General features: G+C 41.8%; 1 protein-coding gene across 1 annotated transcript in view; it reads left to right on the top strand.

The window, feature by feature from the left end:
- LOC132384578 (glycylpeptide N-tetradecanoyltransferase 1-like) overlaps positions 1 to 26598 on the top strand; it is a 90941-nt gene extending 64343 nt beyond the window's left edge. The window contains exons 6-12 of the mRNA XM_059955779.1: positions 2711 to 2827; positions 5698 to 5868; positions 9292 to 9400; positions 11320 to 11490; positions 19711 to 19878; positions 24309 to 24446; positions 25427 to 26598. Of these exons, the coding sequence (XP_059811762.1) occupies positions 2711 to 2827; positions 5698 to 5868; positions 9292 to 9400; positions 11320 to 11490; positions 19711 to 19878; positions 24309 to 24446; positions 25427 to 25447 (895 nt within the window). The 3' untranslated portion in view covers positions 25448 to 26598. The remainder of the gene's footprint in view (positions 1 to 2710; positions 2828 to 5697; positions 5869 to 9291; positions 9401 to 11319; positions 11491 to 19710; positions 19879 to 24308; positions 24447 to 25426) is intronic.
- The last annotated feature ends 668 nt before the right edge of the window (positions 26599 to 27266 follow it).

Genomic DNA, 27266 nt, shown 5'->3' with positions numbered 1-27266 from the left:
AGAACATTCAAACAAATGTTAGCTGATGTAATGTACCATTTCTGTTTTTCATATCTATTTATCCTAAACAAATAGAAAAACATTTTAAATGTCTTTAATTTGGAATGCATGATATGTTGCCTGCTATTTTTTAAAATACATTATATGCCTAGTTAATATCATAGTGTTAAAATCAAATGTAAATAATTGTGTGCAAGGGACATAACACCATTGTCATCTCCTCATTCCTTCTCTGCCACCTGGATTAAGAAGCCAATGCCAACGTAGGAACTGCTGACCTTCCCAAGAATAGGAAGGAGGTGGCTGACTGAAGTTAGGGTTGGTGGTGTGGAGGTGCAAGTAGATAGTTTGCAAGCTAGCTCACTCCTTCCACTTATATTGGACTTCTCTATGTTCAAGGAGCATGCACTGATGTCCTCAATACCTTGAACATTCTTTCTCCACTTTGAGCATTTGTTTCCAAGAGTTTCCAAGAAGTCAGTACAAATATGTTACTTCTAAACATCTTCCACAACACTCTCTCTTTATTCCCCTGTCTGCCTGGTATCCTTCCACAAAAGAGCTTAGAAAAGTATCACAAGATCACAATGAAATAGGAACCAGGCATAGGCCACCTGGCCTCTTGAGCCTTTAGTGTTCTTCACCCCGTCAACCCTGCTGAGGCATTAACCCCTGACAGCAACTCACCAGAGTCCTGTCTTGGGCCAGTCTTCAAGTCCAGGTGTGGCCCAGCAATATGTCTTCTAAGTGAAGATCATTCCTCTCCCAGGGATAATGTCCTTGGAGCTCCTGTTGGTGTTTCTGTAGTGCTGGGTTTTTATAAGATGTGGTTGTTAGCCCCATGCCCGACACTCCTCCTTTTGCAGTCAGGCTTGGGACTGTCCGTGGTGGAGTTAAGCCAGTTCTCTATGATACTCAATTTAACAATTTTTCAAAAGTTGATCCACTTAGTGATCCTGCCTTGACCACCTCTGGGGTAGAGAATCCCAGAGATTCATCACATTCTGTGAAAATAAGTTTCCACACATCTCAATTTTAAAATGTCTTTTCCTTTACTTTGTAATAATCCGTCATTCAAGACTCTCCAGAGTGAAAATATCATGACACCTACCCAGTCATGTCCCTCCATAAGGGCACTCATTCTTCTAGACTCCAATGAATACATTGTCATATAGCACAGGAACAAGCTATTTGGCCCTTCGTGTCCACACTGACAAATCAGTCATTAATCTGTAGACTAACACTGTCAGTAATTCCACCTAATCTTTCTGTCATGTACAATCTTGCTGACCATGCCTCTTGTATCCATATACAACTCATCCACTTTTTTTTTTACAGCAAGGATCCCAACACTGATCCTTGTGTGTCATCAATAGTCACAAGCATCCAATCACTAAACCAGCCCTCTGCCATAACCCTCTGTCTTCTATCACCAACAAATTTTGGATCCAGTTTACCAACTTGCCTTGGACCTTATCTTTTGGATCAGTCTCCCATGTGGCACCTTGTCGGTGCCCTCTGTGAAGTCCATCTACTGCATTCCATCATCAATACATTTTTCTATCTCTTCAAAATAATTTGGTTAGCTTGGTCAGACAGGATTTGCCCTTAACAAAATCATGCTAGCTTTCTCTAATTGGTCCTTTCCAAATACCCCTCAGTTTTTTTTCCCCCCCTGTAATTTTCCTGCTAATGATTTCTGGCTGCAGGTTTCTGGACTTTTCCCTGCTGCCCTGCTTGGGGTAAAAAGAGGGACCATATTTGCTGTTCTCCAGTCTTCTGGTACCTTGTGACCAGCAAAGATGTAAAAATCTCAACCAGAGCCCCTGCAATCTCTTCCCCTGCCTCTCCTAGTAGCCTGGGACAAATCTCATCTGGCGCTGGAAATTAACCCATCTTTAAGACCACTAGGGCGTCAAATACCTCATCTTTATTTATAGAGCTTGCACTAGAATTTCATCTTCCCCTTCACTGAACTCTCCCACTGTTAGGAGAGAGAAGTCTGTTTCTTTTCTGACGACTGATGGAAAAATATTCATTTAGAACCTCATCTATATTTTCTGACTCCATTTATTGATTATCCCTGATGTGCTTGCTCTTTCCCTTGTTATTCTTTTGCCCTCAGTATACTTGTAAATCACCGTTGGGTTTAATCCTTCTCCCAGTGATATTGTGACCTTTCACAGCTTTCCTAATTAAGTGTCTCCCTACACTTTTGATAATCTTGACAGATCTCTCCTCTTAAGGTCTTTATATCTGCCATATGCTTCCTATTTTTCACTTTATCCAAACGTCAACGTCCCTCAAAGTCCAGGGTTACCTATACTTGTTAAATATATAGACCCCAATGTGCTTACCCTCTTGGTAGGACAGTCCTCTCATCCCAGGAACTAGCCTAGTTAATCTTTTCTGGGCAGCCTCTAATGCCAGTATCCCCTGTTTTAAGTAAGGGAACTTAAATTGTGCACAATGCTCTAGATGTTTGGGAATCCTCAGTCACTATCTGTCTGCCCACAAGTTGATCCAGTAATGAGCAGCACAGAGGTGAATTAAAACCTGGAATATGTTGGTAACTATTTTAGCATGACCTGTTGACACCTGTCTACATGTATACTGTGGCTGCAGATTAAATCCTGCATGTATTCTTCAGATGCTAGATGTTCTTTAGTGATGAATTGGAATAACTCCTGTTGTTTGGTCTTCTCTTTAGGGCTCTGCGTCCTCCTGGTTGGTTACTCCAGTGGCACTGTGGAGTACGTGTTGTCTCCAACAAAAAATTAGTGGGCTTTATCAGTGCCATTCCAGCTAATATTCAGATTTACGATCAGTACGTAAGCTTGCTTCTTATTTTTGGTACAAGTCTATAGTCAATAATTGGCTGATGCATCAGTTTTGTCCTCTGACTTTCCAAGTACTCATAGAAATTTATGAACAATTATTTTTGCTTGAGATAGGTGGTAAAGGAGTAGCATTTGTGATTGGGGTTAACAACAATGGCTTAATCTTCAACAGGAAGAAACTGCAGTTATGCAGGCTAACAACAGTAAGGTAGCTGAAGGGTATCAAACCAAGAGTCATGAGTGAGTATATGGAAGCAAACATAATTTCTTCAAATAATGCTGCTCAACAGAAAAAAGTGGTTGAGGAAAATGGGAATGGACCAAGGGCCAATGTTGGTGAAGCACTTCACACCACATAACTAGGTGAGGAAAGGAGAAAAAGATTTATTAGTAAATTCACAGATCACACATCGTGTATCCACAACAAAAATTTCCAAAAGACACTGTGACATATATATATCAGCTGTAGATATGAGTGGGGAAATGACAGATAGAGTTTAACCTGGCCAAGTGTGAGGTGCTACACTTTGGGGGTTCATGCGTACACAGTTACTGGCAGAACCCTTAATAGCAGTGACATACAAGGAGATTGTGGGGTCCAAGTCCATAGCTTCCTGGGATTTGCTGCACTTTGACAGGGTAGTAAAGAAGGTATTAGTCAAGGCAGTGAGTTCAAGACTCAAGAATTCGTGCTTAAGCTTTATAAAACTGATGAGGCCGCATCTGAGTATTGCATACAGGTCTGATCACCACATTATAGAAAGGATGTGGAGGCTTTGGAGAGGGTGCAGAGAGTTTTACTGAGATGCTGCTGGTTTAGAAAGTATTTGAGGAGTGGTTGAGCAAACTTGGGTTGTTTTCTCTGGGGTGGCAGAGGCTGAAGGGAGATTTGATAGAAATTTATGAGAGGGGATAGAATAGATAGCTAGTAGGTGGCTGGTAGCTGGTATCATCTTCCTAGGGTTGAAATGTCTAGCAGTAGAAGGCATGCATTTAAGGTGGGGGGGGGGGGGTAAGTTCAAAGGAGATGTGAAGGGCAGGTTTTATACACAGTGATGGGTGCCACAGTGGTTGTAATAGAGGCAAATGCAACAGAGACTTTTAAGAGGCTTAAATAGGCATGTGCATGTGCAGAAAATGGGGGAATGTGGACTTGTTAGGCAGAAGGTATTAGTTTGGTTAAGCCTTTACTTACTATTTTAATGCAGTACAATATCCTGGGCTGATGGGTCTGTTCCTGTGCTGTACTGTTCTGTGTTCTAACATGAACTGGATAAGTTCGTGTAGCAACAAGTGAAGCCAACTGATAAAGCGCTGTGTTCACCTGATGGAAAGCCACTTGAGGGAAAAGGCATGGTTCATTGTCATTGGCTTATCCAAATTGAGAAGAATGAGAAGAGAAAGATTACCATGGACTCTGTTACTTTGGTGACTTTAATTAATACCATTTCAGTTCAAGTCAAGGTGCAGGAACCTAGCAACTTACTCTAGTCTACCATAGCAGAAAAGCTGCTTGGGGAGTTGAGAGTCAATAGCAGGTTCAATTAGTTTGAAGGGGATGGGGTGAGCAGGAGTCCTAGCTTGGTTAAGAGAGTGGTAGTAGCAAATTGGAAAAGAAAGGACTTGGCTAATATGTGTTGATTGGAAAATGGGAATAGAATTGAGAGGCTAACATAGGTACTGTGGACATAGTGAAAGAAGGCATGAGATGGGAGCAAAACAAAACTGAAATAACATCTTGGGCACATCCACAAGTTCCTTTGTTGTATTATCATCAGCTGAGCTGATGTCCACGAGTTCCTTTGTGTACAACTTTGTGACATCAGCTCAGCTGATGATAATACAACTAAAAAACTTGTGGACATGCCCAAGATGTTGTTTCATTTTTTGTTTTGCTCCCATCTCATCTCATACATTTCACTATGTCCATAGTACCTATCTTAGCCTCTCAATTCTATTCCCAGTTTCCAATCAACACATATTAGCTAAGTCCTTTACTTTTCCAATTTGCTATTACTACTCTCTTAAAGAAACTAGGACGCTCTGCTCACCTCAGCTGTCACAGTGGTGTCTGAAACCTGAGCTAATATAAAATTCTGAATAATATAAAATTGCTTTTGTTTGAAATATCATAAGACGCTATTATTGTTTTGGCATTGGCCTAAAATTTCCTACTTTCCCTCCCCTTTCTTAGCAACTCCCTGAGTTTGTCTGTGCTCAGCATGAGCAGGCTGTATCATTCTGAACATTGCTGCAGACCCCACAATCTTACTCCCTCTGGTGCTGTATATATCCACCTCATCCACACTGTAATATTTTGTTATTACCTTCTACTTGCTAACTCCAAGATTCCCCTTTCTGGTCCCATCTTCACTCTGTCACATTCCCCATTATACTCACACTTTTTCATGATGTTTGTTATTTTCTCAGCTGTTCTCAACATGCCTCCTTACTTGTTTTTCTTCCACGCATTTTTATTTGGTGAGGCACGCTTTATTATATTTGATGTGGCACCCTTGTAGTTTCACACTTCAGCATTTGCCTCCTCTCTGTCTTGTTATGATCATAAAGTCATGGACCATTTCAGTGTTTTATTTTCCAGAAAGCCCTCCTTTTACAGTGACACCCTATATTAACAATTTTGCCTCCAGCCAAAACTTTGTTAAAGATTATATGGCAGGAGACCATGTGTGAGACACTGGTAAAGATGTTTGGAGTACATGGGACTATGTGTACTTGAAAATTCTGCCTCCACAGTTGCTGCTTGTTTTTCTTTTTTGATGCAGCTTATAAATCTGGGTTTTCTAAAGTTTATTTTTGCTTGTATCTGTAAACGTTTCTTTTTTTTTACCTCCAGCCAAAAGAAGATGGTGGAAATTAACTTCCTGTGTGTGCATAAAAAGCTACGAGCTAAACGGGTGGCTCCAGTCTTGATCCGGGAGATCACCAGGAGAGTCAACCTTGAGGGCAGCTATCAGGCTGTGTACACTGCAGGCGTGGTGTTACCTAAACCCGTAGGCACTTGCAGGTATGGTCCGAGTTTTTGCAGGTTCTCCTTATCACAATGTACAACCCTTAGAATAAACCTGCACCAAAGTAGAAATAATTTACCCTGGATAGGTATAGCAGAGGACAGAAGAGCTCATTCGACAGTAACTCAGCAAGTGTTCCTAAGGCTGGTTCTCTCATTTACTTAATGAACTCAGGATGAAATGTATTTTCATCTTTACTTTCTCATACCTATGCATATGAAGTGATCCTCCTGGAGTTTCTCAGCCCCAGCCGAATTTGTACCGAATATAACTCATGAAAGAGTAGTTTGGGGTTTACAATGACAAAAATCACTAACATTATTAGAACTATTTTCTCATAGAGTTTTATGCATGTAATAGCAGAAACCAAGAAAGGGGAAAATAGTATTCAACCTTTGAACTTCCATTAAATACAAAAGCATGGCTGATCATGGAGGGAGGGGCAGTTAGTGGTGATGGATTTCTAAGTACCAGTAGGCCTCTTGACTGTAGTCATGAAGAGCTGCCTACTTAATCTGTCAAAAATAACCAAGGTAAAGACTTCTAGCCACCAGCTGCAGAAGTATAGTAATATGCTTTGTTTGTTTCCTAGGATTTCCTTGCAATCGCCTCGGCAGATTTGATTTTGTGTGTCCCTGGGTCCCCTTCTGGCTGCCTGAGTAGAGACCATGAAATATAGGAGCAAAATTAGACCATTTGGCCAATCTGCCATTTAATCATAGCTGATCCATTTCCCCCTTCAACCCCATTCTCCTTCCCCATAACCTTTCATGCCCTGAGTAATCAAGAACCTATCAACTTCTGCCTTAAATACACCTAATGACCAGGCCTCTACAGTCACCGATGGCAACAAATTCCACAGATTCACCACCCTCTAGCTAAAGAAATTCCTCCTCCTCTCCATTCTAAATGGACACCCATCTATTCTGAGGCTGTACCCTCTAGTCCAAGGGTCGGCAACCCGCGGCTCCGGAGCCGCATGCGGCTCTTTCATCTCTGTGCTGCGGCTCCCCGTAGTTTGTTAGTTTTTGAAATGTAATTCGAAATTTGAAGATTATGGTGATCTTGTACAATCTAAAAACGTTGTGGAGACCCCATTTCCTGGCACATCCAAACCGACTCACAATTAGCCACCGTTCCGGCTAAGGGAGATAGCCTATGGGGGTTTGTGAGTACGTGTCTTTTGGAGCATCCGCACCCACGGAGACGGGTTGAGGGAGGCTTTAAATCAAGGCTGTTTAGTTCGAATAAAGTTACCTTTGACTGCAGTGTCTTTATTTTAGCGCTGCGTGTACACCGCTACAACGTGTTTTTTATCGCTATTAATATACATCACCACTGCCAATGCCTGACACCCGCCAGTGCGCGCTTTCTTTTAATTCTTCGATCCAAGGTAGGCTACCTATGGAGTAACCTTCAACCCAACGTCTTTTTTTCGGAGTTCAAAATGTTTTTGTTGCATGCAGAAATGTAATTTTGTTTTCTCTGCAGGAGTTCATCAATTTCATAAATGCAACACATTATAGTTTGTTTATACATAGCATAAAGGCAAAAAAAAAAAAGTTGTATGCAGTGTTATTTCATTTTAAATGTCAAACGGGTTTTGTGGCTCCCAGTGTTTTCTTTTCTGTGGGAAATGGGTCCATATTGGCTCTTTCAGTGGTAAACGTTGCCGATTCCTGCTCTAGTCCTAGACTCCCCACTGGAGGAAACACCCTCTCCACATCCGCTGTATCTAGGCCTTTCAACATTCAATAGGATTTCAATGAGATCCCTCCTCATTCTAAATTCCAGCGAGTATAGATCCAGAGCCATCAAATGCTCCTCATACGATAATCCTTCCATTCCCAGAATCATTCTTGGGAACCTCTTCTGAACCCCCTCCAATGTCAGCACATCCTTTCTTAGATAAGAGGCCTGAAACTGCTCACAATACTCCAAATGATCCTCACCAGTGTCTTGTAAAGTCTCAACATTATATCCTTGCCTCCATATTCTAGTTTGAGTTAAGGGTGAGGATTGTGTTTGCCTTCCTCTCCACTGACTCAGCCTGCAAGTTAACCTTTAGTGAATCCTATACAAGGACTCCCAAGTCCCTTTGCACCTCGGACTTTTGAATTTTCTGCCCGTTTAGAAGGTAGTCTACACTTTTGATCCTTCTACCAAAGTTCATGATCGTACACTTCCTGACACTGTATTCCATCGACCACTTCTTTGCCCATTCTCCTCATACCTCTCAGTCCTAATGCAGCCTCCCTGCTTCCTCAGCACCACCTGCCCCTCCACCTATCTTTGTATTGTTCACAAGCTTGGCCACAATTCCATTATCCAAGTCATTGAGATATAACGTAAAAAGAAACAGACCCCACCAACCCCCGCAGAACACCACTAGTCACGACAAATGCTACCTTTATTCCCATTCTTTGCCCCCTGCTAATCAGCCAGTCCTCTATCCATGCTAGTAACTTTCCTGTAATACCATGAGCTCTTGTTAAGCAGCCTCCTGTGGCACGTTGTCAAAGACCTGAAAACCCAAGTATACAACATCCACTGGATCTTCCTTGTCTATCCTCCTGTTATTTCCTCAGAATTCCAACATTTTTGTCAGGCAAGATTAACCCTTAAGGAACATCACTGACTTTTGCCTATTTTATCATGTGCCTCCAAGTACCCCAAAACCTCATCCTAAACAATAGACTCCAATATCGTCCCAACCACTGAGGTCAGGCTAACTGGCCTATAATCCCTTTCTTCTGCCTCCCACCCTTCTTGAAGAGTGGAGTAACATTTGCAATTTTCCAGTCCTCCAGAACCATTCCAGAATCTAGTGATTTGTGCAAGATAGTGGTGTTGACCAAGCTAGGGATCCATTCAATTGTTTCTGCATCGGCATATGATGGGGTTGCAATCGAGCAGGCTAACCCTATTAGCTGAAGCTAGATTTACTTCCTCCATTCATGGTGGTATGGATAGCTTTAAAAGAATAATGTCTGTGAAAGGATGGTGAAACTCAGCACCATTCTAAATTTACAAACCCATTAATGCGGCATGGTCTTTGTAAAGTGGCCTTCACCTTCTGACTGGCAGTAAGTGACAAAAACCTCTCCATTGAACACATGTACATCTGTTGTGCCATTATCACCTAGCTATAGTGTAATCCGCCTGGGTTTGTTTAGCAGGCAGGGTTCCTGTACCATGGCTTTTGCACGTGATGGCTTATACATGATGGTACATTTGATTCTTAATCCAGCCTGTCCATTGTAAGCCTTGTAACATGTTTATAATATGAATTATTCCTGGGAATGTTTCAAGCAATATCTTTCTGTTGAGTGATGCGCTTATTTTGCCGGAAGCCTCTAATTCCACCCTGTAAGGCATTATTGGTGACTGACTAGAATATTCTATGATTTGTTGGGCAGATACTGGCATAGATCACTGAACCCACGCAAACTAGTTGAGGTGAAATTCTCTCATCTGAGCAGAAACATGACTATGCAACGAACAATGAAACTATATAGACTACCAGAGGTGAGCCTTAACAGTTTCAGTAAATCTTGTTCATGGGTATTTATATCTTGTGTGTTGTATTTGTTACCTTCCTTATAATAGGAACATTTTTGAGTTTCCGTATTCCTTTTGTGCACGTTTCTCTCCAATTAATATAAGCAATTTCAGTTAAGTGGAAAATACAAGTCAAGTTTGTTCCAGTTATCTTGCCACTTACAGAAACCCTTGGAAGGACAGCAGAGGCAATTTGCAGTGACCAGTTAACCTACCAGCCTGCATATCTTTGGGGTGTGGGAGGAAACCAGAACACCTGAAGAACCCCAAGCAATTATGGGAAAGCATTCAGGCTCCACATAGATTGAACCCATATCTGTCATTGAGAAATGACGGCTCTACTGGCTGTGTTGCTGTGCCACCTTTGTGTAACAAAACATTAACAAAGTAATTGCAGACTTGCCCATGAACCTCTATTCTGCCCTTCACTCTACTCCAGGTGCCCAATCTTCTTACATTAACCAGTCTGAATGATGATGTCCTTGCAGAGGAAAATGAGATTCTAAGAGAAATAGAAAAAGGTTAATCCTTACAATCACACAATACAGAAACAGGCTCTATAGACCACTATGTCCATGGTGACCATTTTTCCCATGTATACCATTCCTGTTGTTCCATCCTGAGCAAGATTTTGGGTCTAACCACAACTGTTGGACAAGTGCACAAACTCAAAAGCTACGAGTTCGATAATGGTAGCAGTAAGCATTTTGGACGTGGTCATAGCTAGAATGGAATTAGACATTTAAAACTCTGGAATCGAGAATCAACTGAGGAGGTTAAATAGAGATCTAGTGCTAGTTAGCTTGTTATCTTCAGCTTTTACACATATACTAGAAGTATTTTACACATATGCTATATGTATTTTTTCTGCAAGCAATATGATTGAATGTATTTTTGGTTGTAAGAACTCCATGGAGAACTGGGACCTATGTTCTCATTACAAGTCGAACTAAACCAACGTTCAAAGTGCCATCAATTGTTTTCTGAATGAATAATGAGCTTGGCTGGTGGCGCATGGGTTTAGTCCCTGAAGTGAACTAATTGTTGCCTGCTGATTTTATGTGCGTGGATCCAATTATGGGATTTCTTTTCAGTTAAAGCACTTGAATCAGAAGGGCATTGGCTCATGTCCCACTGATCAGTGCAATTTTGAAGTATTACACAAGGTCTATAGTCGGGTTCTGCTCGTATCCGGACCAATACTTTTCCCTAAGCCAACATCCCTGAAGCAAATTATTTGGTCAATTTTTTCATTGGTTTGGGAGATCTAGTTGTAGTGTTGCTGCCATTTTTCCTACTCTGGATCAACAATTTACATCAATTAAATCCTTAAGTGATCTAAGGATAATGATCTTCATAAGTGCTAACCATTTCTTCTAGTTAGGTATGATGACAATGTGCAAATGGGGGTGAGTTCAACTACCTGCCTACTTGTGCTGTTGTTGAGAAGTTTTTTGCTATGGCTGGCACTACCAAGAAATTAATGACACTGCATTTATGAAGCACACATCCTGCTTTGAGCAGAGGATGGATTTTAAAAAATTATTGAAATTTCTAATGTGATAGCATGTTCTGGTAGGATTAGGGTTGTTTCCCATTCTATTTTCTTGGATTGTGGGTGATTTAGGTGCACAGAAATAAAATAGTAACTGCTAAGGAGATGGTCACCAATCCTTGTGCTGCAGTATTACTGAGATGTTGGTAAGCCGCTGACGTAGAGAGGAAGAAAAGAGCCACTTTGGGATTATTGCTGCTGCTTTCTTCCACTCACTAGGACTCCATCACAAAATTTAGTGTTTTTTTTTGACAATGTGAGAAGTCAATGTGAGATTTGTATGACCTCAAGAGACCCTGATGGAATACTTGTTTTTTTTCTGATATTTTAGACACCAAAAACACCTGGTCTGAGGCCGATGGTACGCAAGGATGTGAAGAGTGTGTGCAGACTGTTGAGAGAATATTTGAAGCAATTCTATCTGACTCCAATAATGAATGAAGAGGAGGTCGCTCACTGGTTCTTGCCTCAGGAAAATATTATAGAAACTTATGTGGTTGAGGTAAATAATGAGTCACTAATTATGGAGGACAATACATGGAACCATGGGATGATAAATCAGAATCAGGTTTATTATCACCAGCATGTGACATGAAATTTGTTAACTTAGCAGTAGCAGTTCAATACAATACATAATATAGAAGAAAAAATAATAAATATAGTAATATATACATAAGTAAATCAATTACAGTATATGTATATTGAACAGATTTTAAAAACATGCAAAAAACAAATACTGTATATTTTTTAAAAAGTGAGGTGGTGTCCAAGGGTTCAATGTCCATTTAGGAATCGGATGGCAGAGGGGAAGAAGCTGCTCCTAAATCACTGTGTGTGTACCTTCAGGCTTCTGTACCTCGAGGTAACAGTGAGAAAAGGGCATGTCCTGGGTGCTGGAGGTCCCTAATAATGGATGCAGACTAGATTTACAACCCCCTGCAGCTTCTTTCGGTCCTGTGCAGTAGCACCCCCCCCCCCCCCCCCCATACCAGACAGTGATGCAGCCTATCAGAACACTCTCCATGGTACAACTTTAGAAGTTTTTGAGTTGACATGCCAAATCTCTTCACACTCCTAATAAAGTATAGTTGCTGTCTTGCCTTCTTTATAACTACATGGATATGTTGGGACCAGGTTAGAGATCTTGATACCCTGGAACTTGAAACTACTCACTCTCTCCACTTCTGATCTCCCTGAGGATTGGTATGCGTTCCTTAGTCTTACCCTTCCTGAAGTCCACAGTCAGCTCTTTTGTCTTACTGATGTTGAGTGCCAGGTTGTTGCTGCGACACCATTCCACTAGATGGCATATCTCACTCCTGTACGTCCTCTCGTCACCACCTGAGATTCTACCAACAACGGTTGTATTGTCAGCAAATTTATAGATGGGATTTGAGCTATGCCTAGCCACACAACCATGTGCATATAGACAGCAGAGCAGTGTGCCAAGCACGCACCCCTGAGGTGTGGCAGTGTTGATTGTCAGCGAGGAGAAATCAGACAGGATTCCTGCCACTGGTCATAATCCATTGATTTTGGCTGGCATATTCAAGGATTTGGGTATTGAGCAAACACCTCTCAGTATCAGTTGTGATGCCTCATAAGTTTGAATAGCAATCTGAGACTCATTGCTGACACTCACCTACAGCGGTGATTTTCCACATGATTTGCAATCCCCAAACCATAACACGCCTTATTTGAATCTCTCTAATCAAAAACAATAACAATAATGAGCAACAGTATGTTTATTTATGAACTTACAGTCTTTGACCTGATGGGGCGAGCTGTGTCCATCTTAACCAGATTATTTTTCCGGTTATCTGTATATACATCCTTGTGTACGGTGGTATCAGCTGTATTTGTCAGAGGTGCTACAGAGGACCTTGATAATAACTGTGGTTATTATCATAAATGAAAAGTTGTGATCTTAAATAACTATCTTTAATCACTGTAGAAATTAATCACAATCATTTCAATGTATGAAGTGATTTCAGCTGTTCAGAAAGCATTCAGTGCCTCTGTTAAGCATTGAATCCTAGAATAATGCAACTAGGTTAATTCAAGTTAGATTCCTTCAAATATATATCAGTCTTGGGTCACCCACCATTTTACTTGCCCAGAAAAGATTCTATACTTCCCAGCTCCAAGGATATATTTAAACTCACCACACTTTGTTACTTTTTTAACTCAACTGTGACTCTGTCTGTTATGCTCCTTCTAAAATCCATGTTTTGTCTCTCCCCACCCTTATTAAATGCATCAGGAATTAGCATCATTAGAGCCATGTTGAGACCTTCAGTCATGTACAAATTCCATGCAGACAGCAACAGAAGTCCAGGTCAAATCAAGATGCCCAGGGCTGTGAGTTAGCTGTGCTCTAAAAGTATAAGATATTGGAGCAGAATTAGACCATTCAGTCTATCAAGTCTACTCTGCCATTTTTTTAACATTTTGTCACACCTTCTTTATGTAAACATTAATTTCCTTACCAATCTCTGCCTTAGATACACTCAGTGACGTGGCCTCTACAGCCCTCTCTGGCAATGAATTCCACATATTCACCAGTTTTAACCTTCTGTATACCTTTCAGTATACAGAAGGTTTCAATAGGCTACAGTGCCATCAAAGTTCAAAATACATTTGTTATCAAACTGTGTATACTATATACAACCTTGAGATTCATTTCCTTACAGGCAGCCACAAAACAAAGAAACCCAATAGAACCCATTTTTTTAAAAAAAGACCATCAAACACCCAATGTGCGGAAAATAAACAAATCATGCAAACAATAAAAGTAAGCAAATAGCATTCAGAACTGGAGTTCATGAAAGTGAGCCCATGGACACAAAGCCAGCAGCTGATTCAGCAATCCGTTAGTTACAGGCCTCAGCCTCAGTTCAGCACCGAGACTGATAAAGCTCATGGAGCAGTGAGCTGAACCAGCCCCTCCTTCACCTCTGGCCCCAACACCCTGACCTTTTCAGTCTGACCTGGCGCTTAAATCATCCAACCCTTCAGTCATTCCTTGCTTAGATTGGCTCTTGAGCCTGGGCCACACCGCCTTGATTCAGCGCATACCCGACCATTCCAATTTGGCCTATTTCTTATATTGATCAAACCTCGATTCTTTCCTTAATTCTTAGCCCTGGGCACCACCTAGACACTGCCTTGCCTTGCCTCAGTTCTCCAGCAACACCAAACATGGTCTCATTCTCCACTCTCATGCCTGGGCCAAGCCACCTCAATTCAGCCCATACACGCCCTTACACGCCCCACTGCAATCCTGCACCAGTCCATGCCGCAATAATGCCAGATCATACAGGCACTTCCAAATCTCAACTTCAAAGGGAAGTTACAATGATTGCTGTGATCGTTTACCAGAAAAAATGTGATTTAATATAAGTGGTTAGTAATTTTCTTTGTTTTGTATACCGCCAGCTTCACCAGCTCCATCTTAAATTGGAAGCCTATGCATGTCCATTTCAAGTGTATTACTGGAGCAGAATTTGTGATCAACTTCAAGCCAGATTCATTCACCACTGAGTTAGAGTTGTACAGCATGGAAACAAGCCTCTTAGCCCAGTTGCCCCTACCAGCTGAGACACCTTCCTGAGAGAGGACCTGTATCCTTCTAACCTTTCCTATCCATGAATCTGTCTAAATATCTAACTGTACCCAGCTTTACCACTTCCTTTGGCAGGTTTTCTCCATATATGCACTACCCTCTGTGTGGGGGTAAAAAAAAATGCCTCAGTTCCTTTTAAATCTGTCCCTTCTCACATTGAACCTGTACCCTCTAGTTTTAGATTCCTCAAACTTGGGATAAAGATTATGACCATCCACCTCATTAAGGCTCCTCATGATCTTATAAACCTCCATGAAGTTTCCCCTCAGGCTTCTTCACTCTAGGGAAATTAGTCCCAGTTCCTCAGGAACTATTGAAAACTGCTTGAAGGAAATCCAGTTAGCAAGAGGGCCCCTGCTGTGTAAGTGGGATCCTGTGGCATAAGGAAAACAAGTTTCCCATGCAAAAAAGGAGAAAATAAGCAGTTTGCTAATCCACGTCCCCTGCTTAACCATTAGAGGCAGCTTTCTAAAACATTAGGGTAAGTGGAAGTGTTATTTATTCATGTAAAGCCATTTAAATGCAAGGAACTAAAGTGACAAACAACTTTTTACATTGTAATAGTCCATTAGGGATCTTAATTTTTTGTAAGATTAGTTAATATTAAAGTATATTTTATAAGTATAAATACAAGTCCCTAATGAACTACTCATCTTTACATTTAAATAGTCTTCAGCTGAGGCTGTCAATTGTTCTGTTCCATTCGGACCAAGAGGAAGAGACCAGTTGTGCCTTCTCTTGCCAGATGTAGAATTTCTTAGTGAACTTTTTTTTCCTCATTGCCATTCTGATATGGAACTTGATGAGCCCAGATTTGGAGGGTTCTTGGCTGCCCACTGGTTAAACTGCTGACTGCAGCTTACACAGTGCTGTCTTTGCATGATAGCAATGCAGAAGTTGCTGCCAGATGTGTGCAGTAATGTGCAGTGAATGCTGACAAACTGGCCAGTGTATCCACCAGTTACAGAGCAATAACCTGGATCTTGCTGGATCTGGCCCACATTTACTTCCCACAGAGGAGACTCATCCACATTTCCCTTGAACAAGCTACACAACTCTAACCTGTGCACACCCCCACCCCCCTCTCCTTCCTGAGACCTCCCACTCTTTACGCTCCTCTGACCCCAGCCCTTGCCATGTCTTCACCATCCCCTCTGACCTTCCCCTCTCTGAGACAGAGCATTGTGTGTTCAGCAAGGGCCTCACTTTTGTCCCCCTCTGTCCACACGTCAGTGAGTTCCGTGCCCGGCATGACGCTGAACTCTTCTTCCGTCGCCTACATCTCCGAGCCTACTACTTTAACAAGGATTCCCCTCCCCCTATTGATAACCCCCTTCTCCTGTCTTCAACCCTCCTCCTCCTGGACACTCCCACCGAAGCTTCTACCTGCACTCGATCTTTTCATTTCCAACTGTCGCTGAGACATCAACCGTCTCAAGTTCACCACTCCTTTCTCCTGTTCCAACCTCACTCCCTCTGAACGCACTGCTCTCCACACTAATCCTAACCTCACCATCAAACCCGCAGGCAAAGGTAGTGCTGTAGTAGTCTGGCGGACGGACCTCTACCTCACTGAGGTCAAACGGCAGCTCTCTGACACCTCCTCTTACTTACCCCTTGAACAGGACCCCACCAAAAAACATCAAACCATTGTCTTCCGTACCATCACTGCCCTTATCAACTCCGGGGACCTTCCACCCTCAGCCAAAAAACTCATAATTCCCACGCCCCACACTGCTTGGTTTTACCTCCTCCCCAAGATCCATAAGCCTGACTGTCTGGTAGGCCCATAGTTTCGGCCTGCTCCTGTCCCACCGAACTTGTATCTGCCTACCTGGACTCCATTTTGTCACCCATAGTTCAATCCCTCCCCACCTACACCGGGATACATCCCATGCCCTCCACCTCTTCAATAACTTCCAGTTCCCCGGTCCCGACCGCTTCATTTTCACCATGGATGTCCAATCCTTATACACTTCCATTCCCCATCAAGAAGGCCTCAAAGCCCTCCACTACTTTCTGGACAATAGACCTCACCAGTTCCCCAACACTACCACACTCCTCAGGTTGGCGGAACTGGTATTCACACTTAATAACTTCTCTTTCGGCTCTTTCCAATTTCTTCAGACCAAGGGTGTAGCTATGGGCACTCGCATGGGCCCCAGCTATGCCTGCCTCTTCGTGGGTTATGTGGAATAGTCTATGCTCCAAATCTATACTGGTACTGCTCTCCAACTTTTCTTTTGATACATTGACGACTACGTTGGTGCTGCTTCCTGCACCCATGCTGAGCTTGTCAATTTCATCGACTTTGCCTCTTAACTTTCACCCAGCCCTCAAGTTCACTTGGTCCATCTCGGACACTTCTCTCCCCTTTCTCGATCTCTCAGTCTCCATCTCTGGAGATTGACTGCCCACTGACATCTTCTATAAACCCACTGACTCCCATAACTACATTGATTATACCTCTTCCCACCCTGCCAAATGTAAAAATGCTATTCCCTATTCCCAGTTCCTCTGTCTCTGCCGCATCTGCTTCAAGGATGAGGCTTTCCATTCCAGGACATCCCAAATGTCCTCTTTCTTTAAGAATCATGGTTTCCTTTCTGCCGTCATCAATGATGTCCTCACCCGCATCTCCTCCATTTCCCACACTTCGACCCTCACCCCATCCTCCCGTCACCACAACGGGGACCGTGTTCCCCTTGTCCTCACCTATCACCCCACCGGCCTCCGGATCCAGCATATTATCCTCCGCAACTTCCACCACCTTCAACAGGACCCCACCACTAAGCACATCTTTCCCTCTCTGCTTTTCGCAGGGATCGTTCCCTCCGCGACTGCCTGGTCCACACGTCCCTCCCCACAGATCTCCCACCTGGTACTTACCCCTGCAAGCGTAAGTGCTACACGTGTCCCTACACCTCCTCTCTTACCACCATTCAGGGCCCCAAACAGTCCTTCCAGGTGAGGTAACACTTCACTTGTGAGTCTGTTGGGGTAATCTATTGCATCCGGTGCTCTCGGTGCGGTCTACTCTACATCAGCGAGACCTGACGCAGATTGGGGGATCGCTTCGTCGAGCACCTCCGCTCCGTCCACCACAACAGACGGGATCTCCCGGTTGCCACTCACTTCAACTCTGCTTCACATTCCTCTACTGCCATAATGAGGCCAAACTCCGGTTGGAGGAGCAACACCTCATATACCGTCTGGGTAGTCTCCAGCCCCTTGGTATGAACATTGAATTCTCCAACTTCCGGTAATTACCTCCCTCTCCCTTCCCCCATCCCACTTTCACTCTGCCTCCTCTTCTAGCTGCCTATCACCTCTCTCATGATTCTGGCTTCTACTACTACCCATACTGCTTTCCCTTTACATTCCTTCTTCACCTTTCCTGCCTATCCCCTCCCTGCTTCCCCTCCCCCTCCCCCACCCCTTGATCTTTCCTCTGATTGGTTTTTCACCTGGCACATTCCACCCTCCCCCCCCCCCCCCACCTTCTTTATAAGGGCCCCTGCCTCCTCCTCCTTTAGTCCTGACGAAGGGTCTCAGCCCAAAACATTGACTGCTCCTTTCAACGGATGCTGCCCGACCTGCTGAGTTCCTCCAGCGTGTTCGTACATGTTTATCTAACCTGTGCATCAAGGAGCTGGAGTGAGCTCAGCACTGTCAATGGCTTGAACTCCTTAAGTTTAAAAACAGTTCAGATAGTTTAAGACAATTATTTAAAAATTGAAAAGGTAAATTCAGTGTAAAATACTAAACTGACTCAATAGTAAAATAAAATACTTCACACGACTCATCCACTTAACCGTTTCCACTTTCCTGTCTTGTGTACATCAGTATTCCACCACTAGATATGATGGTGAGACGACTGGCAGAGCAGGAGGTCAGGTACACTGATGTCTGGCTTCTCTTTCTGAAATTCTATTCAGCTATGGATCTACAGATTTCCAAAAACAAAATGAGCCATGACTAATTGACAGCCAATGAGCAATAGAGCCCTGGGCCGGAGATGTTGACTGTTTGCTCTTTTCCATTGATGCCAACTGGACTGCCGAGTTTCTCTAGTATTTTGTGTGTTTTACTTTGATTTCCAACATCTGCAGCTTTTCTCTTGTTATAGCTGTCTGTTAGCTATAATTAAGCCCTTAATCTTCATTTTTTCGTGTACCTCAAAGTTCTGTCATCTGTAAATTTTTAAGTTGGTCTCTGTATCGCAAGCTCAGGTCAATATATACTGTATGTCCAAGCCATCAGTGGTCCAAAAATAGAACCACCATATAGCCCCGAAAGCAACCAATTGCTTGTCATGATTTAGGCAATTTAAATCTGCTGCTTCTGTCCTGTGGACTTCATTATTATGAAACATAATATGTGTATGTGTTTATATATTTGCATTTAAGTTTTAAAATTTAACTTAATATTTTTGCTTTAATTATTTATGCCTTTTGATCTATTTTTAAATGTCTATCAGATCTAATGCAGTCAAGGCATTCTGGGATGACAAAATAGGATCTAGCATTTAAAGCCTGCTCAAAGCACCATCTCTGAGCTACAAAGAAAAATCTGCACAGTTTGCTCTCCAATTTGGACAAAATGTGGCCAGAGAGTAGATTCAAGACTTATTCCCCTTAACCTCCTCCCCTCCACTCCACTCACCCTTTCTGTATGTCAGAATCTGAATCTGGTTTATTATTACTGACATATGTCATGGAATTTGTTGTCTTGTGGTAGCAATACATAAATTACTGAGTTACAGTAAGAAATATACTTAAAGAATGAATAAATCATGCAGAAAGAGAACAAAATAGTGAGGTAGTGTTTGTGGTTCATTCAGAAATCTGATGGTAGAGGGGAAGAAGCTTAAAATTTTTTTAACTCTTCAAACTTATCTCCAACTTCCCCCAGTTCTAATGTCCTGGCTTTTCATTGCCCCTCTGTACCTCTTGTAACTTCCTACCAGTGAATGATCAATCAGCTACAGAGTTAATGGTGAACACTTGAAAGTGCTCATTCCCGATGCTGCTTGGAAATTGCAGTTCTTTTGCTGATGTTACAAATAACTTGCTGTTTCCCATTTTGTTCCTCCAGAGCCCTGAAGGAGAATTGACAGACTTCATCAGTTTTTACACTCTTCCTTCCACCATCATGCACCATCCTGTTCACAAGAGCCTGAAAGCTGCTTACTCTTTTTATAATGTCCATACCAAGACTCCTCTTGTTGACCTCATGAACGATGGCCTCATCCTTGCAAAGTCGGTATGTGTCAATTCCTTCAGATGTCTACTACACCAGCTCTCCAGTTGCCCTTCAATTTATAATACCACTGTTACACTAGAGATGAAGCAAAGAACTTCAGACCAGAAACTGCAAGCCATTCTGAATGTCATTCCAAAAGCCAGAAACAGGCTTATTTCATACAATGCATCTTTGCCTCTTCAATGCCACTATCAAAAATGCAATAAAATTACCTGATGGAGACCTATCAGAATTTGCAGTGATGTGGAAAACACCTTTTCATTCCAGTAATTTAGATTCTTAGCCTCTGCATCAGTGCCCGATTAACAGGTTCACATTAGAGACACTAGCAGGAAGGACAGCAGAGCAGCAATGGCTGGAGTTTCTGTGAAAAATGAGGGAAGTGCAAGACAGATATATTCCAAATAAGAAGAAATTTTCAAAGGGAAAAAGGACACTGCCATAGCTGACAAGTGAAGTCAGAGCCAAAGTAAAAGCAAAAGAGAGGGCATACAAGAAAGCCAAAGCTAGTGGAAAGATAGAGGATTGGAAAGTTTATATAAACAAAAACTTGCAGAATGAAACTAAGAAGGTCATTAGGAAGGAAAAGATGAATTATGAAAGGAGGCTGGTGACTAATATCAAAAGCTTTTTTAAGTATATAAAGGGTAAAAGAGAGTTGAGGGTAGATATAGGACCAATAGAAAATGACACTGGAGAGATGGCAGAGGAACTGAATGCATATTTTGCATCAGTCTTCACAGTGGAAAACTGCAGTATGCCAGACATTCAAGAGTGTCAGGGAAGTGAAGTACGTACAGTGAAAATTACGACTGAGAAGGTGCTCAGGAAGCTTAATGGTCTGAGGGTGGATAAATCTCCTGGACCTGATGGAATGCACCCTTGGGTTCTGAAGGAAGTAGCTGGAGAGATTGCAGAGGCATTAACAATGATCTTTCAAGAATTGATAGATTCTGGCATTGTACTGAATGACTGGAAAATTGCAAATGTTACTCCGCTATTTAAGAAGGGTGGGAGGCAGCAGAAAGGAAACTATAGACCTGTTAGCCTGACATCAGTGGTTGGGAAGTTGTTGGTATCGATTGTTAGGGATGAGATTACGGAGTACCTGGAGGCACATGACAAGATAGGCCAAAGCCAGCATGGTTTCCTGAAAGGAAAATGCTGCCTGACTAATCTACTGCAATTTTTTGAGGAAATTACAAGCAGGGTAGACAAAGGAAATGCAGTAGATGTGGTGTACTTAGATTTTCAGAAGGCCTTTGACAAGGTGCCACACATGAGGCTGCTTAGCAAGATAAGAGCCCATGGAATTACAGGGGAGTTACTAGCATGAGTGGACCATTGGCAGATAGGCAGAAAACAGAGTGGGAATAAAGGGATCCTATTCTGGCTGGCTTCTGGTTACCAGTGGAGTTCCACAGGGGTCAGTGTAGAGATCGCTGCTTTTAATGATGAATGTCAATGATTTGGACTATGGGATTAATGGATTTGTGGCTAAATTTGCCGATGATACAAAGATAGGTGGTGGAGCGGGTAGTGTTGAGGAAACAGAGCCTGCAGAGAGACTTAGATAGTTTAGGGGAATGGGCAAAGAAGTGGCAAATGAAATACACTGTAGGAATGTGTATGGTCATGCACTTTGGTGGAAGAAATAAACAGTCAGACTATTATTTAGATGGGGAGAGAATTCAAAATGCAGAGATGCAAAGGGATTTGGGAGTCCTTGTGCAGGATATCCTAAAGGTTAACCTCCAGGTTGAGTCAGTAGTGAAGAAGGCAAATACAATGTTGGCATCATTTCTGGAGGTATAGAATACAAGAGCAGGGATATGATGTTGAAGCTCTATAAGGCACTCATGAGACCACACTTAGAGAATTGTGTGCAGTTAATTAGGCTCCTTATTTTAAGGATATACTGACATTGGAGAAGGTTCACGAGAAAGATTCCAGAAATGATGGGGTTACCATATAAGGAATGTCTAGCAGCTCTTGGGCTGTATTCCCTGAAGTTCAGAATGAGAGGGAATTTCATAGAAATATTCTGATTGTTAAAAGGTCTGAACAAATTAGATAAGGTAGGAGAGTCGAGGACAAGAGGGCATGACTTCAAGATTGAAGGGTGTCCATTTAGAACAGAGATGCGGAGAAATTACTTTAGTCAGAGGGTGATAAACCTGTGGAATTTGTTGCCACGAGCGGCTGTGGAGGCCAAGTCATTGGGTGCATTTAAGGTAGGGATAGATGGGTTCTTGATTAGCTAGGGTATCAAAGGGTATGGGGAGAAGGCAGGGGAGTGGGGATGACTGGAAGAATTGGATCAACCCATGATTGAATGGCAGAGCAGACTTGATGGGCCAAATGGCCTACTTCTGCTCCTATATCTTATGGTCTTATAACCACCTAATGAAATTATTGATCAGCAGTAAGGGTGCTTGAGCTTTTCTAGTGATGTGCTAGGCTCAGGACAGCCAGTAAATACCAGATGCCCAGAGTTTGGCGAGGCAGTAGAACATTACATAAACTGATGCCTTCCCCTTTCCCATTCTCCCCCATCAGTTATTTTCACTTTGATTCCACTAGCTACAGTTGGTGTATTGGTTTGTCTCCACTTCCTCACCACTGCCATCCGTACTTTTTGCTTTGGAAAGGATGATTGTTCCTCATCACATCAATCACACTGCAGATTCACAAGCCACATTGAGTAGGGTGAAGCTGAGAGCTCTGCAACAGGAATCCTAGGCATCCCCAGCTCTCATCCTCTGAGATAAAGGTCTGGTTTCAAATTGTCAATGAATTATGCATTTCCTGCCTTTTGAGGTTCAAGAACAGATTAGGGGAGGAGGATTGGTTCTTCCTGTTTGGTGGTGCAAACAGATTATAACTGTTTGGGCCTGCTGTTTCTGTGATCTGGAAAGAACCATCCTAAAGGTAATGCCTAGTTGCAATGTCAGCAATAATCCTGATGCAATGAAACTAGATTTACCTGTGGTGTTTCTGTGATTTGCATGGAATGTAGCTCTATATTTTGTGGTATAGGATACTGAAGTACCAGATCCTGTGCTGTGTTCCTCAGTTTGGTTATTCTAAATGATTCTATATCTGCACTAGACAAATCTACAACAAGCCAGTTCTCAGTGAATATGGGTCAGCAGGAATGAATTGTCTAACTAGGGGCTGATATTGGCTTGTGTAGGAAGTGAATAAAATTTGGATTGTAATGATTGTATTTTGAGTTTGTCTGGAGTATGTTGAAAACGAAACTATATATGTGACCCATGCTCTCCCTTCCCTTGGTATTTGAAGCCCTCTGTTGGTCGAGGTCAACCATGAATTTTGCATCCTAGCTATTTAAGTGATACGCAAGCCAGGGCAGTACAATATGGAGATCAAGCTATTGCCTTTGCAGCAGGCTCCCCCTCTCCACATAGCTAATGAAATTAATGGAACGGCAGAGACTGATATAGTTTGGCACCAGTGGTGTCACAAGAGTTGCCAGTCAGCATTGTACTTGGAATTTGATGAGACATTATCTAAAGAGTTTCATTCTGATCTCGTCCTTTTTGATTCTGAGGTACCTGAAGTGTTTTAGCTCAGCACCAAAGTTCAAAGGTTCCAAGTAAATTTATTACCAATGTACGTGTCACTATGTACAACCCTGAGATTCATTTTCTTGTGAGCATACTCAATAAATCCATAGAATAATAACCATAACACAATCAATGTAAGACCACACCAACTTGGACATTTAGCCAGTGTGCAAAATACAACAAGCTGCAAATACAAAAAAAAATTAATAATAAGTAAATAATTAAGCAATAAATATTGAAAACATCAGATGAAGAGTCCTGGAAAATGAGTCCATAGGTTGTGGGAACATTCCAGTGATGGAGCAAGTGAAGTTATCCCCTCTGGTTCAGGAGCCTGATGGTTGATGGGTAATAACTGTTCCTGAACCTGGTGGTGTGAGTCTTGAGGCTCCTTTACTTTCTTCCTGATGGCAGCAGCAAAAAGAGAGCATTTCCTGGGTGGTGGGGATCCCTGATGATGGATGCTGCTTTCTTGTGATGGGGTTTCATGTAGCTCAGTGGTGGGGAGGGCTTTACCCCAGATGGACTGGGCTGTATCCACTACTCTATGTAGGATTTTCCATTCAAGGGCATTGGTGTTTCCAAACCAGGCTGTGATGCAGCCAGTCAATATACTCTCCAGCACACATCTATAGAAGTTTGTCAAAGTTTTAGGTGTCATGTCAAACATCTTTATGAGCACCAACATCTTTAATGTAGAAATGTTTAAAAAGGCCAACTGTTAACTAGATGCAAATATCATCTGTAAAGATTGAAGTGTATGTCACTGTAAAATTGCAGGCCAACTTTTCTGTGTTTGAGGTTTCTATTTATTTTGTCTTTTTATCTCTCATTCAACAGAAAGGTTTTGATGTTTTCAATGCACTGGATCTAATGGAAAATAAGACCTTCCTAGAAAAGCTGAAATTTGGAATTGGAGACGGCAACTTGCAGTATTATCTGTACAATTGGAAGTGCCCCAGTATGGCTCCTGAAAAGGTATTCAAGAGCAATGAGTGTTTCCTGTCACTATCATATGCTTATTGATTGACAGATTAAGCCAAACTTTTTACAGCAGGTTTACTAAAGCTCTGGTTTTAACCTAGCAGCGTGATCTAAGTTGCTAATATTTAGCAGAACCAGGAAGAATGTAACAGTATTCTATTCATGTGATTAAAGAAGGTAGAATTGATCATGTCCTTCGCTGATAGACTCAACCTTTTACTGAGCTCCATCCCCAAAAAGGAGAAAGTGTAGTACTTTATATCCTTGAGGATAAAGAAGAGAGTCTAAACACAAAACTTATAGTTACTTTGCATGTGTAAAGTAGACCCAAGTGATGAAAGTGCAAATTATGTTAATTGTCTTACCAAGTTGACCTTTTTCTACTGGCTTGGAGTGGTTTAGTATTAGACCAGTGGAGCTTTAAGCTGCCTGCTGAGGAAAAACAAGATGATTATGGAAAGAATAATCCAGCAGGTCAAGAGCAAGGAACTACCTTCACTGAGCGAAGGGTTTCTATGACTGCTTGTAAAGGGTGAATGTTAAAAAGAGCAGTATGTACACAAGAAGTACAGATCCCACATGTTTCTTCCTATCTCCCTCTGAGACAGTTATCATTACCCTGGAGAAATTGTAAAAAGCAAATTACAGCAAATTAGAACTGCAGCAAGTGATCAAGAAATGCTCCAGGTTGATAGTAGTCCATTATTTGAGGTAATAATGTGAAGGTTAACTCATCCTTTGACTTCTGTTCATCATATTCTCTTGTGAAGCTCTCATCCTAATATCTGCATGAATTCCCTGGGTCTGATGAGGTTCACCTCAAACTTGGTCCAGTAAACCTCATTTGGCCCTTCCCTGCCACCTCCTCCAACCAGGCTAATGACCATGCCTGCCACTGCCCCACCCACCAAGGTGTTACATTTTTGTCGGCAGCATGCAATCTTTTATTGATGTTCAATTTATTTTTTCAACAGGTTGGGCTCGTGCTGCAGTAGAGTTGCTAAAAATGGAGCTGGGATGAGCCACCAATCAGCCATATCAGAAATGCATTCTGGCCTGACACTGCTGAACCTGGAAGCTCATGAGGAATGGGAAGGAATGAAGCCCATGGCTTACAGATTATAGTGTCCTACATACTCATTATTCTGCCCAACTCTGTCAAAATCATTTATGCATTAAACATGATTTTAATAAATGGATTAGAACCAGTCAAATTGGAAAAGGCGATGTCAAGCGTGTCCAAAGATTGAAGCAGTGTTTTATATCTCTGAGCTTTGACCAAGATATCCCTCACCCAAAAATGCCACATTGACAAAAGCAGGTCTAATTTCTTAATATTGTTAGCCGGGTAATTATCAGTGGATGATTGTCTTTTCACGGAGCCTTTGGATGATCTCATTTATGGAGCATGCTTTGAACAATCTTGAGCAGCAGTTCCAGTGCAGAGGTCCTGCTGGAATACAGATGGGGGGTTTTCCAGATTTTAAGAGCTTTGGGGTTCTATGAAACTGCATATTACCAAAATGTATCGTCTTCACACACCTTTAATGTATGTTTGAGAGAGGCTACCAAGTTAAACACGGGAAGAGTAATTTGCAGTGTTGAAAGGGGGTTGAACCTTGTATTAGGCTTTGGACTAATATGCAAACATACAACAGTGAAAACTATTGTTTAGCTTAGGAAATAAAATGTTTCCAACATCTAGAAGTCAGCAATGTAGTTAAGAATGGGGTATTCCTTCCAAGGTGTAATACTGTATTTTTCCCTTCTCATTTTGCTGTCTTTCTCTTTCTACACACTCTTAACTTAGTGTATATGCAGCTTTCCTGACTTTAAAGTTTTGAAGTGAAAGATCTAAATTGATAAGCTGTGTAAAGTACCCTGTACAATTGAAAAGACTATCTGTACTATCACTGTATTGTAGAGAACTTGTTTTTGAAATATGAATCTGGTTCACAATTGACAGTTTAATGATCATTAGAGCTTGGCCAATGAATGAGAAGTACAGGTATCTTAATGGTACCATTTGTTTCTAAAGTGCATTCTTTTAATGTATTCCAAAGATCTAAATTATCTTGGCCCTTTCAACTACTTGAAGTAACTCAATTTTTGGATGATTTTCTATTTTAATTTGATTGTAAATCATGTTCTGTGTTCTTTGCTGTAACTTATTTTCAATGGCTACAATGTTCCACAAGGTTTGGCGGCTGTATTTAACTTAAGACATGTAGTCAACTTTTGTCTTCTTCCAGAAGGAGATCAGTTTTATGCAACTCACTGAGCATCCCTATTTTTAAAGGATTTAACACTGTCCACAAAATCCCAGCATCTTTTTCAGCCTTCTGAACTGAATTATCAGCATGGTTGAGTCACAAATTATCTGAACATGGGACCTTTTCAAGTACCCTGATAAGTTACAGGTAACTGGCATATACTGCATGCAGTTGTAAGTATCCATGGTACTAGTATGTAGAGGAGACCAAGAAAATATCCAAAAATTGCTACAGAATTTCAAGTTGCTACTAAACTAGAAAAATTGAATTCCATTTTAAAATCTGGAAATCTAGTATCAGATTGTTGTACAAGCCCAATTGATTCACTGAGGTATGTTGCAAGAGAAACCTTCCATTGTTATTGTTCAGTTGCTGTGTACTGCTCAAGTCTCATAATTGGATGCAATTATTTATGGGAATCTGTTACAATGTGGCAGACTCTAGACTGCCCTTCACCAGTTCTGTTTGGTTCAATCCCACATTAGAAATTCACAATACATGTCGCCTATGCCAGTGGTACCCATCTTATGAATAATTGAAG

Source organism: Hypanus sabinus, chromosome X1 (assembly GCF_030144855.1).
Source record: "Hypanus sabinus isolate sHypSab1 chromosome X1, sHypSab1.hap1, whole genome shotgun sequence".
Lineage (NCBI taxonomy): Eukaryota > Metazoa > Chordata > Chondrichthyes > Myliobatiformes > Dasyatidae > Hypanus > Hypanus sabinus.
The sequence above is the reverse complement of the archived record's forward strand: the minus strand, read 5'-3'. Positions and strand labels throughout refer to the sequence as shown.